At 33.8% G+C, this 13,062-nt stretch overlaps 1 protein-coding gene across 7 annotated transcripts in view; it reads right to left on the minus strand.

Moving 5' to 3' along the window:
* Positions 1-13,062, minus strand: part of USP15 (ubiquitin specific peptidase 15) — a 122,425-nt gene that overhangs the window by 59,420 nt on the left and 49,943 nt on the right. For 6 of the 7 annotated variants that reach the window (XR_009222520.1, XM_058557746.1, XM_058557747.1 and 3 more), the window contains exons 5-6: positions 12,192-12,337; positions 7,857-7,918 (exon numbers count right to left, since the gene is read on the minus strand). Coding sequence is in view for 6 of the 7 variants with exons in the window: in XM_058557746.1 (XP_058413729.1) it covers positions 7,857-7,918; positions 12,192-12,337 (208 nt within the window). In the remaining variant the exon portion in view is untranslated. Of the gene's footprint in view, positions 1-5,390; positions 5,790-7,856; positions 7,919-12,191; positions 12,338-13,062 lie in introns of those variants that run through there. The other variant, XM_058557752.1, reaches the window with a different exon arrangement.

Genomic DNA, 13,062 nt, shown 5'->3' on the forward strand with positions numbered 1-13,062 from the left:
TCCCACTAATCTCTGCATTATTTACCATTGCTGACCATTCCTTTTCTTCTAGAAACTCTTTTTCTGTTGGCCTTTATGACAAAATGGGATCCAAGTCTTCCTGAACCTTCAGGATTATTCTTTCTACTTGATCTTTTCGCTTTATATCACTACTTAGGGACACTCTTTAAGGTTTAGTATATAATGCTTTATATTTTTGATTAGATAAATCATATTTGTGTACAGTTCTCACTTCTAGGAATATAACTCCACATCTGCAGTTCTCATTATTCTCAAAGCTTTGGTTCCCTATCTTTCACTGCATCCCAGGCAATTTTGTTTGGTTGTTCCATTACCTCAAACTTCAGAGTCTCAGAAAAAGTCATTCTATGTCTTTTTCTTAATCAGAATGATAATAAGAACAAGATAAAATGAGATAGTGTGAAAGAAAATTTATAAAGATTCAAAATGCCTTTAACAAGGTAACAAATTGCAGATTTTGAAATATTACTCTAGACTTATGGCTTATAGGTTACATTTCAAAAGCATAATTAATAACGTGTCTTTACGTTATTATCTTTATTATATATTATATATAATAAATATAATACATTATATATATAATAAAATATGTGATTTTGAATGAATGACAAGGAATGAAGAGACGTTTCTTGAGCCATCCTCTCAACAACTACAAACCAAAATCACTCAATCTCCCACTTTCAATATTTGAACGAGGTTAAAATTGGTAATGAATTTGTATACGTTCATAGAAACTTTAATAAGAGTGCATTATCTGTGAACTATAACCATAGCTCTTTTAATACCAAAACAAAACCATCATAACCAAATCTACTAATGTTTCAAATAAGCAGAGGCTATCATGATACTTAAATATCATTTAAGTATTTACAAATACTTAAAAAGTCTCAGAAAAATTTACTGTTAAAATGAAAACAATACTTTATGTGACAAGAATTTCCTAATATGTATTTAAATAATTTTCAGTCAAATAAGTCTATCTACTATTTCTGAATCCGTTTATACAGTTAACCTTGCAGTAATATATGCAAACTGGGCTTAATTACTCTCTAAAATATTCTAAAGAAGTATACAATAAGTTTTTCTACCTGTATTTAAACAGGTATTATATTGAAACAGATGATAATAAAACAAAAACAAAACCAGAATATTGCAGAGTCATGTAGATGTTTATTTATCCTGACCAAAAAGCAGTAAGCAATGGTGTTATTTTTTTTTTTTAATTTTATTTATTTATTTATTTCTCCCAAAGCCCCAGTAGATAGTTGTATGTCATAGCTGCACATTCTTCTAGTTGCTGTATGTGGGACTCGGCCTCAGCATGGCCAGAGAAGCGGTGCGTTGGTGCGCACCCGGGATCCGAACCCAGGCCGCCAGCAGCGGAGCCCGAGCACTTAACTGCTAAGCCACGGGGCCGGCCCAGCAATGGTGTTATTTATAAAGTGCTCCCTCTCTCCAAGCAGAGCACTCAGGGACAGAGTGCTGTGAAAATACTAATATGGCACTAGATTAAGTTTATACTTAGGGTTTCAGTCACCAATTTGGAATTCTGTTAATCAGAACAACAGAGATGGCAGAGGGACAACGTACGACTAAGAACTACTAGCTTGGTTTTCCATTTGAGCTTTTTAGCCTCTCATGCCTTATCTGGTTGACTTTGGATTCTTCCCATGAAAACTGCCTCTTTACAATCATCAATGACCCTTAAATTTTTTTCACCAGCTACTTTATCACATGTGTTTTGCCAATATTTTTGAGCAATTAATGAAAATGTCTGAATTAAATCAACTTCTCATGCTACATTCACAAAACGAATTTTTTACTTATTTCAGAAAACCAGCAAAATTTGGATCTTTTGATTACCATTAAAAGGCATTCTTTGAAATAATTATACCTAAATAAGACCACACAGAAAAAAATTAATAATACAATTTAGTCAAAATTTAATAAAGCTACATACACCTCAGTTAAAAGCTCTAGATAAGGAATAAGGTCTAAACATTAAACAAGTTTTCTGGAAAGTTAAAGGATAATCCACTAAGGTTAGTGATGTTTATTAGAACTAGCATCTTCATCCCACGTTGAGGACCAGGGGTTGTCTCCTGACAGATATGATGGCAATTTTGAGTGTATAAAACAGGCTGTTCTTTATCTTAATATCTTGAAGTTTCTGTCTTGAGAGCCAAAAATTATATGCTCTCTGCTGGAGTTGAATTTGTCTAAGTTACGTCTGCTTATAATGTGACTTCAATGAATACAGAGAATTCCACTTTTTTTAAGATGGGATTCATCCAGAAAAAAGAATCTGCGTCCTTACTTCAATTATACACACAGAAACAAAAGCAGGTGATAATTCCTCAAACTTTTTCTTCTTTTCTAATCTGTACTCCTATTTCCTCCACAATAAGTGCTTTCTGTTTGTTCTTAAATATTTTATTTTTATATAGTATGTTCTGTTCTGTTTTAAATTTACATAAATGGTATGGAATTAAAATCTCATTTTGTTTTGATTTCTTCTCTCAGTTGTAGGTTTTCAAGCTTATCCAGTTACAAAGACCTCACCACTGTTAGTTCCACCTGCTGCACTGCTATTCCACAGTATACCACCACTCATCTTTCTCATCCACTCTACCAGTGAGAGATTTAGCTAGGCTGCCTCTAAATCCCCAACACCACAAAAAATGCAGCTACAAAGATTGTATCTTCAGGGACCTTTAAAAGTACAAAGTCCACTGAGTGTCCGAGTCAGAGGGATTAAGCATTCCTGATTTACTTAAACACTGACTGATTTATAGAATGGCAGCTTACACTTCCACCATCAGTATATTAAGATTACTCCTACAACCCTCCAAACACTTTGTATTAGCAATCTTTAAAATTTTTGTCATTCTGATGGTTGTTAGGTTGTATCTCATCTTCCTCTTTTTGTATGTGAACCACTGCCACGGCATGGCCACTAAGAGACGAGAGGTGTAGGTCCACACTCGGGAACCAAACCTGGGCTGCCAAAGCAGAGTGCGCCAAACTTAACCACTAGGCCACCAGGGCTGGCACTCTTTTGTTTATTTTTATAAAGCTTTTTTTGCTTTGTTTCTGTTAATTTATAGGGGTTATTCCCTTGTAGGTTTTAGATATTCCAAAACTGACATTTGACTTGTAATTTCGTGTAGGGTTCCTTTAACAGAAACACTTAATTTTTTTTTTATTAATTTTTTTTTAGAACTTTTTTTTTTTTTTTTGTGAGGAAGATCAGCCCTGAGCTAACATCCGTGCTAATCCTCCTCTTTTTGCTGAGGAAGACCGGCTCTGAGCTAACATCCATTGCCAATCCTCCTCCTTTTATATTTTTCCCCAAAGCCCCAGTAGATAGTTGTGTGTCACAGTTGCACATCCTTCTAGTTGTTGTATGTGGGACGCCACCTCAGCATGGCCAGACAAGCGGTGCATCGGTGCGCGCCCGGGATCCAAACCGGGGCCGCCAGTAGCGGAGCGCGCACACTTAACCGCTAAGCCATGAGGCCAGCCCAGAAACACAATTTTGATGTAATCAAATCCATTAATTTTCACACTATGTTCTGTGATCCCTAAGACACAGACATTCTCCAGAATTTCTTATTAGCCTTAAAGCTTTATATTTCTTATTTGGGTCTTTACTCCTTCTGGAGTCTTTGCATATAATGTGTAAGGTAGTGATGCTGCTTTTTCTCCAAATAGCTGGTTCTCCTAATAAAATCTAAGCACCTACCTAGGCACCTTTAAGCAAGCTCTTTCTCATTACCTAGTGGTGCCACTTATGAAACTCATACACACATGAGTTTTTCTGAGCTCACCAGTTTATCCCAGTCTATTTGCCTTTCTTTTGCTGGCATCATACTGTTTTTATTACTATAGCTTTGCAGTAATTCCCATGATCTAGTAGGTCTAGTGCTTCCTTCCTCTTCTTTGTCAAAACTGACTTGGCTAATCCTGGACCTTTATTGGTATATGTTAATTTTAGAATGAGTTTGTGAAGTTTCTCAAAAAAAAACAAGTCAAGATAGAATTTTGAATAGGAGGCAGTGACACGACAGATTCAGAGAAATAGGCATGATTAGGTTAAGCCATGCAGTACATGATAATCTTTTGGCTTTTAATAAAGTTCGAATTTTTTTCCATGAGGTTTTATGCATTCCTCATTAGGTTAATTTATGTTATGCTATTTTTCTAAGTGGGCTGCTAATGGTATTTGCCAGGGGTCAGGAATCTATGGCTCACAAACCAAATCCAGTTTGCCACATGTTTTTGTAAATAATGTTTTACTGGAACACTGCCACACCCATTGGTTGACATAATGTCTATGGCTGCGTTCAAGCTATATCAGCAGAGTTATAGCTGCTGAGTCAGAGACCATATAGCCCACAAAGCTGAAAATATTTATTACCTGGTTCTTTATAAAAAAGATTGCTAACCTCTGGGTAGAGAAAACACCTGTCAGTTTTTATCAATTAATCTTATGTTAGAGCATTTTGCTGAATTTTCTCAGTTCTAGTAGTCTGGTGATTATTTTTGGATTTTATGTAGATAATTGTACCATATGCAAATAGTGAATTTTATTTCTTTTTTTCCCCCATCTTACTTTGGTTTGTGTTTAAAATTTCTCAATTAAATATAATGTTTGCTACAAATTTTGGGTACATAGGTTTTATCAAGTTAGCAGAATTCTCTTTTAGTTTTCTGAGAGTCTTTTCATACACAGATGCTAATTTCCAGAAAAAAAATTTTTTATTCTAAAAAGCTATCATTTGACAATTTATGACACTCCGTTATATGGTATTTTGCACATTTTATAGTGAATGGATACTTAACTTTTCATGCTTTAATGTTTGGGTTTCCTATTAAACTGGCTGATCCAGTGAAGAATGGTACTTCTGTGTATCTCTAGTATAGTACCCTCACTCACCAATGTTTACTGCATGTGTATAGGGTGTTAGCTATTACACAAGAAATTGTGTTTTCTCTTACAGAAGCAAGTACTACAGTTAAGTGAATAAAAATGGTATTGTGCTAGCAGATAAGGAAGAAGATAATAAAAGAAAATATAAAATTAGTTTTATCTTTTAGGTGAAAATCGGTAATTTTAAGTAGAAAAGATGTCTCAATCTTTGGAACTCACAGTATTTTTATAATAACCCACAGGAAATTCTGTAATTTCAAATATTATTTAAAGCATTAACAAGTATATAACCATCAAAAGATAAGCTGGAATAAAACAATATTAGTTCTGATCTAAAGACTAAATGTGAATATTCACAAAGAAAATATTTCTAACTTCTAAAACTTCATCAATCAAGAAATCTACATGATTTGACCACGTGATTTTAATATCTTATACTAAGTTCTACTCTTGTATTACATCTAATAAATGGAGTAAGAATAAAATGTAATTAACATACTTAGGTGTATTCTCATGAAAAATTTAAATGAAAAAACTTCACACAACATAAAAAAGATAGAGAACCACTTATTAAAGGTTCATTTTAGTTGTGTAGAAAATTAAGCACTGGGGCCGGCCCAGTGGCGTGGTGGTTAAGTTTGCATGCTCCACTTCGGTGGCCCGGGGTTTTCGGGTTCGGATCCCAGATGCAGACCTACACACCGCTCATCAAGCCATGCTGTGGCGGCGTCCCACATCCAAAAGAGAGGAAGATGGGCACAGACGTTAGCTCAGGGACAATCTTCCTCAAGCAAAAAAGAGGGAGATTGGCAACAGATGTTAGCTCAGGGCCAATCTTGCTCACCCAAAAAAGAAACAAAGAAAATTAAGTAGCAGGTTGTTCTTCTCTCTTTTATTTGTTACATTAGCAATTACTAAATTATTACTCACTCACTTAAGAATCATTAAGGATTTCAAAATACAGTTTCATAATCCCTCACCAGAAAATCTGAAATTCAAAAAGCTCTGAAAACTTAAAAATTTTTTCACAATTCCCTTGAGGGCAACCTAACCTGAAGTGATATGAGGCTATTTATAGTCCCTATTTATCCTACTTAGTATCAATATTTGCTGAATATTAATATTTTTGATTATGAGAGCCCCTGGACTCTACATAAATATTAAAATAATAGGTGGAGTATGTACAATATTACTTCTCCAAGTTTTGAAAAGTCCAAATACTGAAATACAACTAGCCCTGGAGTGTGGATCTGATAATTTTAAAACTTAAAAATATTTTCTCCCATTCCGTGTGTTGCCTTTTCACTCTGTTGATTTCTTTCCTGTGCAGAAACTTTTTAGTTTGATGTAGTCCCATTTGTCTATTATTGTTTTTGTTGCTTGTGCTTTTGGTGTCATATTTAAGAAATCATTGCCTAGACCAACGTCATGAAGGTTTTCCCCTAAGATTTCTTCTAGGAGTTTTATAGATTCAGGTCTTATTTTCAAATCTTTAAACCACATATCTGATAAGGAGTTAATATCCAAAATATATAAGGAATTCTTACAATTCAATAGCAAAAAACTCGAATAACAAGATGAAAAAATGGGCTTAGGACTTGAATAGCTGTTTCTCCAAATAGTCAACAGGTGTATAAAAAGATGCTCAAATCAGTAATCATTGGGGAAATGCAAATCAAAACCACAATGTGATATCACCTCACACCTGTTAGCGTGGCTATTATCAACTGAAAGAACAAAAGGTAACAAGTGCTAGCAAGGATGTGGAGAAATTGGAACTTTTGTACACCGCTGGTAGAAATGTAAAATGGTGCAGCTGCTGTGGAAAACAATATGGAGGTTCCTCAAAAATTAAAAATAGACTACCATATGATCCTGAAATCTCAAAGGAAATGACACCAGTATCTCAAAGAGATATCTGCACTCCCATGTTCACTGAAGTACAATTCACAATAGCCAAGATATGAAAACAACCTAAATGTCCATCAACAGATGAATGGATAAAGAAAATGTGATATATACATATAATGGAATATTATCCAGCTTTAAAAAAGGAAGGAAATCCTACCACATGTGATAAGGTGGATTAACTTGGGGGATATTATGCTATGTAAAATAAGCCAATCACAGAAGGACAAATACTGTATGATTCCACTTATATTAGGTATGTAAACTAGTCAAACTCATAGAACCAGAGAGTAGAATGGTGGTTACCAGGGGCTGGAAGAAGGCAGAAATGGAGAGTTACTGATCAACAGGAATAAAATTTCAACTAGACAAGATGAATAAAGTCCAGAGATTTGCTGTCCAACAATGTGCTGATAGTTAACAATACAGTATTGCACACTTAAAAATCTGTTAAGAGGATAGATCTCAAGTTAAGTGTTCTTCCCACATTAAAAAAAAGTTAAAAAGACTTCTAATTCTTTCATCCCTCATTTACCATCAAATGCAATTCTTATACTCCTCTATCTCTACTTGTGCTTTTATATTCTAAAACATTAATTTAAATAAATAAAAATATTACTTCCACATCAGATTCATTTTTATAGATTGTTCTTTCAACAGATAATTTTTTAAAAAGTCACAAAAAAGCTTGAAAAATATGAAACAAAATGTTTAATAGTGATGTGATTGCATTAGACAATGTAACGTAACATGTGTAACATTTATACTGTACCTTATTCTAAAAGAGATTTGAATTGGAAGGCTTTTTAATTATAGCACATTAATTAAAGTGCAAATTTAGATAACTTCTATACTGAGAATAAAATATTAAAATATAAAGAAGGCATAGATATTTGCAACAGACAGTTAGGTTCTTCTTTCATTCTGGATTTCATTATCTGAAATCTAAGGCCTCAGAATCATGCAATAAGCCATAAAAAGTGGGAGCACTTACTTAGGAGCAGAAGGACCTCTTGGCCATGTTCCATCTTCATTTTTCTGTTCTATCACTAACACCTGCAAATACGACACAATAAAAAAGTGTTTTTCCTTAACTCTGAAGTTAAAATAGCTTTAGAAGATTAGCTGAATACACTAAGAAACTAAAGTAACTCTTGTGATTAAAGGACACAGTTGACAAGGTGAAGAGATATTTGCATTTTGATTTCAAAGTTGGGCAGGGGAAACAAAAAGACCTTAAACGTAAAAAGTCAGCAATAATAGTCAGAAGGAAAGAAGGTACATTATGAAGAAAATCATTGGTTCTATTAACTATAAGAAAGTTGAAACCAAGTAGAAAGAATATAAATTCCTTGAGTTTAGGGAGTGCATTTTCTATTTCTTTTTTATTTGCAGCCTATTAAGACAGACCTGTGCAAAGAACGGACGCTCAATAAATGGTTACAGTTGCTAAACATACTGACGTATGATCATGGCTAACTATTATTATGCAAATACTGAGGAACAGTGACACAGATAATTCCAAATTACAGATTACAGTTTATTTGGGGCTCTGTCTTCATTTACATTATCACTATGTAAATTATGGAAATTACATTAAACTATGTAAATCTTTAAATATATAAATAATAGAGTGACACTTGTGAGACTCAGACTGCAGTTCCTTAGAGCAGCATGGTTAAGGCAGACAAAAATCACCTCTAACAAATGAAAAGTACAGGCTAAGGTGGAGCTATACTTTATTCTAAAGTATCCCAGAATCTTTCATTTCTTTTACTAAAAGAAGCCTTTCTTTTAAGTTTTTGCTATGGGTGAGTCTGCACAGAGAAGAGAAACTAAGCAAAAATAACTAGCAAAAAAAAATATGCAACAATCTCAACAAGAAGTTAATATCTAAATTTCCACAGGAAAACTATTATATAGGAAATATGCCGTGAAGTAAATTCAAGGCATTACAAATTTGAATACATTCTACATATTCAGCTTCATTAACTCTTTTTCTTAAAGTTGCAATTTTGTAACCTACTCTACATACTCTTGATAATGTACTTGTGTGGACTGTATGTTTCAGGCCTTTGACAAGTTGGAATTTGGATCCTAACCATGTTAAAATGTAAGTCTGTTTCAGAATACATACAACAAACAATAAAACATTGATTAAAAAAATTCATGGAACCATGTTGTTGAAAGAAAATGCTAATTAAAATATTAAAGTTGTCTTTAAAAAATTAATATTTCCGACATTCAAAAAACACATATGAAGGGGCCGGCCCCATGGCATAGCGGTTAAGTGCACACGTTCTGCTGCTGGCGGCCTGGGTTCAGATCCTGGGCGCGCACCGACGCACCGCTTGTCAGGCCATGCTGTGGCGGCGTCCCACATAAAGTGGAGGAAGATGGGCACGGATGTTAGCTCAGGGCCAGTCTTCCTCAGCAAAAAGAGGAGGATTGGCATGGATGTTAGCTCAGGGCTGATCTTCACACACACACACACACAAAACACACATATGAAGTATATATAGCATAAAAAGAATAAGTGCACTGTGTACCTACCATCCTGATCCCTCCCTGATCATAGTCCTCTCCGTACCATAGACAATTAACCATTATTCTCAATTTTCTGATATCATTCTGATATAGTCATATATTTATATATTTTTACGGATTTATAAAATTGGATTTAGTGATGATTTTCAACTCTTGAGAAAAGTTTTCCTTTACTGCAACTTATAACTAGACAGACATCCATATATAAACTACACACACACACACACACACACACACACGTAAACTTTACAGTTATTTGGAGGACTTAGTTATAAAACAAAAGATTTCAGCTACAGAAAATTTCAAAGTTATGCATTTGATGTCAATATTTATGGTTTGTTTTTTATAGGTAGGCCCTAAAACTGAAGTAAGAATCAAGTAAATATTTAAAATTTAACCAGAATATTTTAATTCTTAACAGTATTTGTACTTAAAATTCCATGTTTTTACATTCACAGATATTAATGTTGAAGGCCATCAGAAATATTAAAATTCACTCCTTTATTCAAATGTATCATTTTCTGAATAATTTTTTGCTCATGTTTAAAACTTTAACTCAAGATGAAAATATTTTTAGAAAGGTTTCAAAATTTAAATAAATTGAACACAAACACACAAAAGGGAGAGAGAGAGGCCACCCATTTTGGGAGACAAACTCTTCAATATTATATCTTTGTTTCATTTTTAATGAGGACACTTCAATTTCAGTAAATTAAAAAGTCCCAGATAATGTTTAGTTCATTTATCATCAGTCAGAAAATAACTGTTACAAAATCTGGAAAATTTAATGCATATCCTTTGAAACATTCCTACTTCAAAAGGTCAAATGTCCTTAAGGACACAATCTTCTAATTCTTATTAAAATAATTTATACTGTCATCTGCAATCTAATAAATGCATTCCTATCAAGAACATCAAATTCTTTAAATTCTCTAAGCCTCAGTTTTCTAATGTACATGATGGATAGAATAACAGCCATTACACAGGATTAATCACTGAAAATATTTAAAGAAATAATTCTACGTATTTCAAACTGTACTCCTGGAGCCACGTGAAGACCCGACAGATGGTAGCCAAGGAGAGAGGTGTACTTCTACGGGTAGACAGAAAGAGGGAGCTGGCTGGCTAGGGAGGGGAGTGTTGACTAACCAGCAGCGTTCCAAGTTCCCCACTCCAGCTTCAATAAGGTAACTCTTCTTTTAATTGTAATACATATTAGATTTTGTAAGATTTCACTTTAAGAATATAATGGATAAAATAAGCCTGAAAATCAGTTTCTATAGCCTAGTATAATACTTAACAGATAACAGAGGATTACTAAAAATTAATTTTCCTCTGTTCCTCTGAATTTTTTAACAACATGTATCATATTATGGATGTCAATAGTAATTTTAAATTACTATTTAAACAAAAACTTCCATATATTGGAGCACCAGGCTCTGTGATAAGTACTAAAAACAAAAATAAATAGAACACGAAGTCCAACCAAAACAAGGACCTCACAGTCTAGCTGGGGAGCTCAAGATATAAATAACTAAAGCATATAATGAATCATACAAAAGACATATACGTAAATCACTATGCAAGTTAAGGGAGTAATTTTTTCTCCAAAGTAGAAAAATCCTATACCTCAAATAGATATCGAGAAAAGTAAATCAGGAAAGGATGAAGAGATGATGTCACATCTGAATTGGAATTTGAAGGATGAATAATCTGATCCGGTTAGACTACATGATAGGATGGTATCGTTAATTTAAATATTTTGATGTTTAAAAGGACTTTTTGCCGGATGGATGCAGGGATTGGGAAGAAGGGTACAACAGGCAGATGGAACAACATATACGAAAGCACAGGAGTATGGAGTAGCATAGCATGCTTAGGAAACTATAAGCAGTGTCGTTTGGTATTGTCAGAGCGTAAATCACAAAGCAAGGATAATCTAAAGATGCTGGAAGACTAGGCAAAAGGGCAACCCAGGACTTGCATGCTGTGTTAAGGTGCCTGGACTTTATTCTATAATCGTTAAGGAACCAGGAAAGGTTTATGAAAAGGAAATAATAAGGTTTACATTTTATAAAGAGTATTCTGACAGAAATATGGAAGATCGAAAGTGGACATGCAAAAGACTGAGGGCAGAGGGATCTGTTAAGAGACTACTGAAAGATAAGGGCTGGGAATGGAATAGAGAGATTAATTCAAGAGATATTTAAAAAGCAGGATCAGTAGGACTTGCCAATTGTGTCTAAACATCTTCATTTCTCAACACATTATTTCTTTGGATTATATCATAAAGAAAGACCAAAATGGGGGTTGATAGCTTCTAGCAGGAGTAGGTAAACTACAGCTCACTTAGCTCACTGATCGCTTTTATCAATTAAGTTCGTTGGAACATAGCCATATCCATTTGTTTACGTATTGTCTATGACTACTTTTGTGCTACTATAAAGGCAGAGTTGTAGTTGTGACAGAGACCATATGGACCTGCTGAGCCAAAAACATTTAATATTTGATTCTTTATAGAAAATTTACTGACCCATCTTATTATATTAGCTGTGCCTGTGATGGAAAATAATTTCTTTTTAAAAAGTGGGTTTTCTCAAGCTCAAGGAGGGAAGCAGGAATTATAGCTAGTGACCAGCAGGGATAGGGAAGAGATGAGTTAGAAAGAAGAAGCCAGAGACAGCAGAACCCATTATAGATCGTCAGGATATCCATAAAGTTTGTGACTTTAAAAAGCTTCACGTATAGTATGCTTAAAATAAACAGTATTGCTAAACAATACCTGTCCTTGGTATAAACCAGCATCCTGAATGGTGCTGTCTGGTTTATTCAGTGGTTCAAATGTATTACTCATGTATTTGTTCCACAATCTGGTCTCCTTTTCATCTGGAATATTGAAGATTTTTCTTATTTCCTTTTCAATTGTATCTAGATTTAAGGAGGAAAGATATGTGAATATAATAAATATTTTAAAATATACAACACAGAGCTAAGTGATCGCCAGCATAAAAATCCTAAATTTAAAATACTGATATAATAGCAGAAATAGATGAACAAATACGTCAGAAATACATAAAAAACAATTAAGAAGGCTTTTTAAGACCAGGTGTGCTCTTTAGGAACAAAACGGTAATTATAACTCTGACAGATGATTATTAGGGAAAATCAAGACCTCAAAAGGTACAAGAGTTCAATCATATAACACTAAAGTATAATTTATGTTATTCAGGATGAACTTTACACATTATAAAATCAATATAGTTTCTGATGGTATGTTGGAATAAGACATTAAAGTACAACTCAGAGATGCTACAGATGGAAAATATTTTTAATTATAACCAATTTAAGAATTTTATATTAAATTGAATATAATTTACAGTTTGAACAGCTAACTAAAACTAAATAGAATATATGGACACAACGAAAAGGAAACTGCTTTCTTTGAAAGCATGTCTGTATTGGTCAAAATTTCTTGTTTTCAGAGTAAAACCATAGATTTTCCTTATTTCTAAATCAATTATCTGAGTGGAAGAAGTCTTTAATTGGAGCAGCTTAACTTGCTATAAAGAAGACACGGAAGTATCTACATATTTGAGAGTACAGATGTAATTAAGTTTCAGTACCATATAGTAAAATGAAACTTTAAAACTTTT

Source organism: Diceros bicornis, chromosome 17 (assembly GCF_020826845.1).
Source record: "Diceros bicornis minor isolate mBicDic1 chromosome 17, mDicBic1.mat.cur, whole genome shotgun sequence".
NCBI classification, from domain to species: Eukaryota; Metazoa; Chordata; class Mammalia; order Perissodactyla; family Rhinocerotidae; genus Diceros; species Diceros bicornis.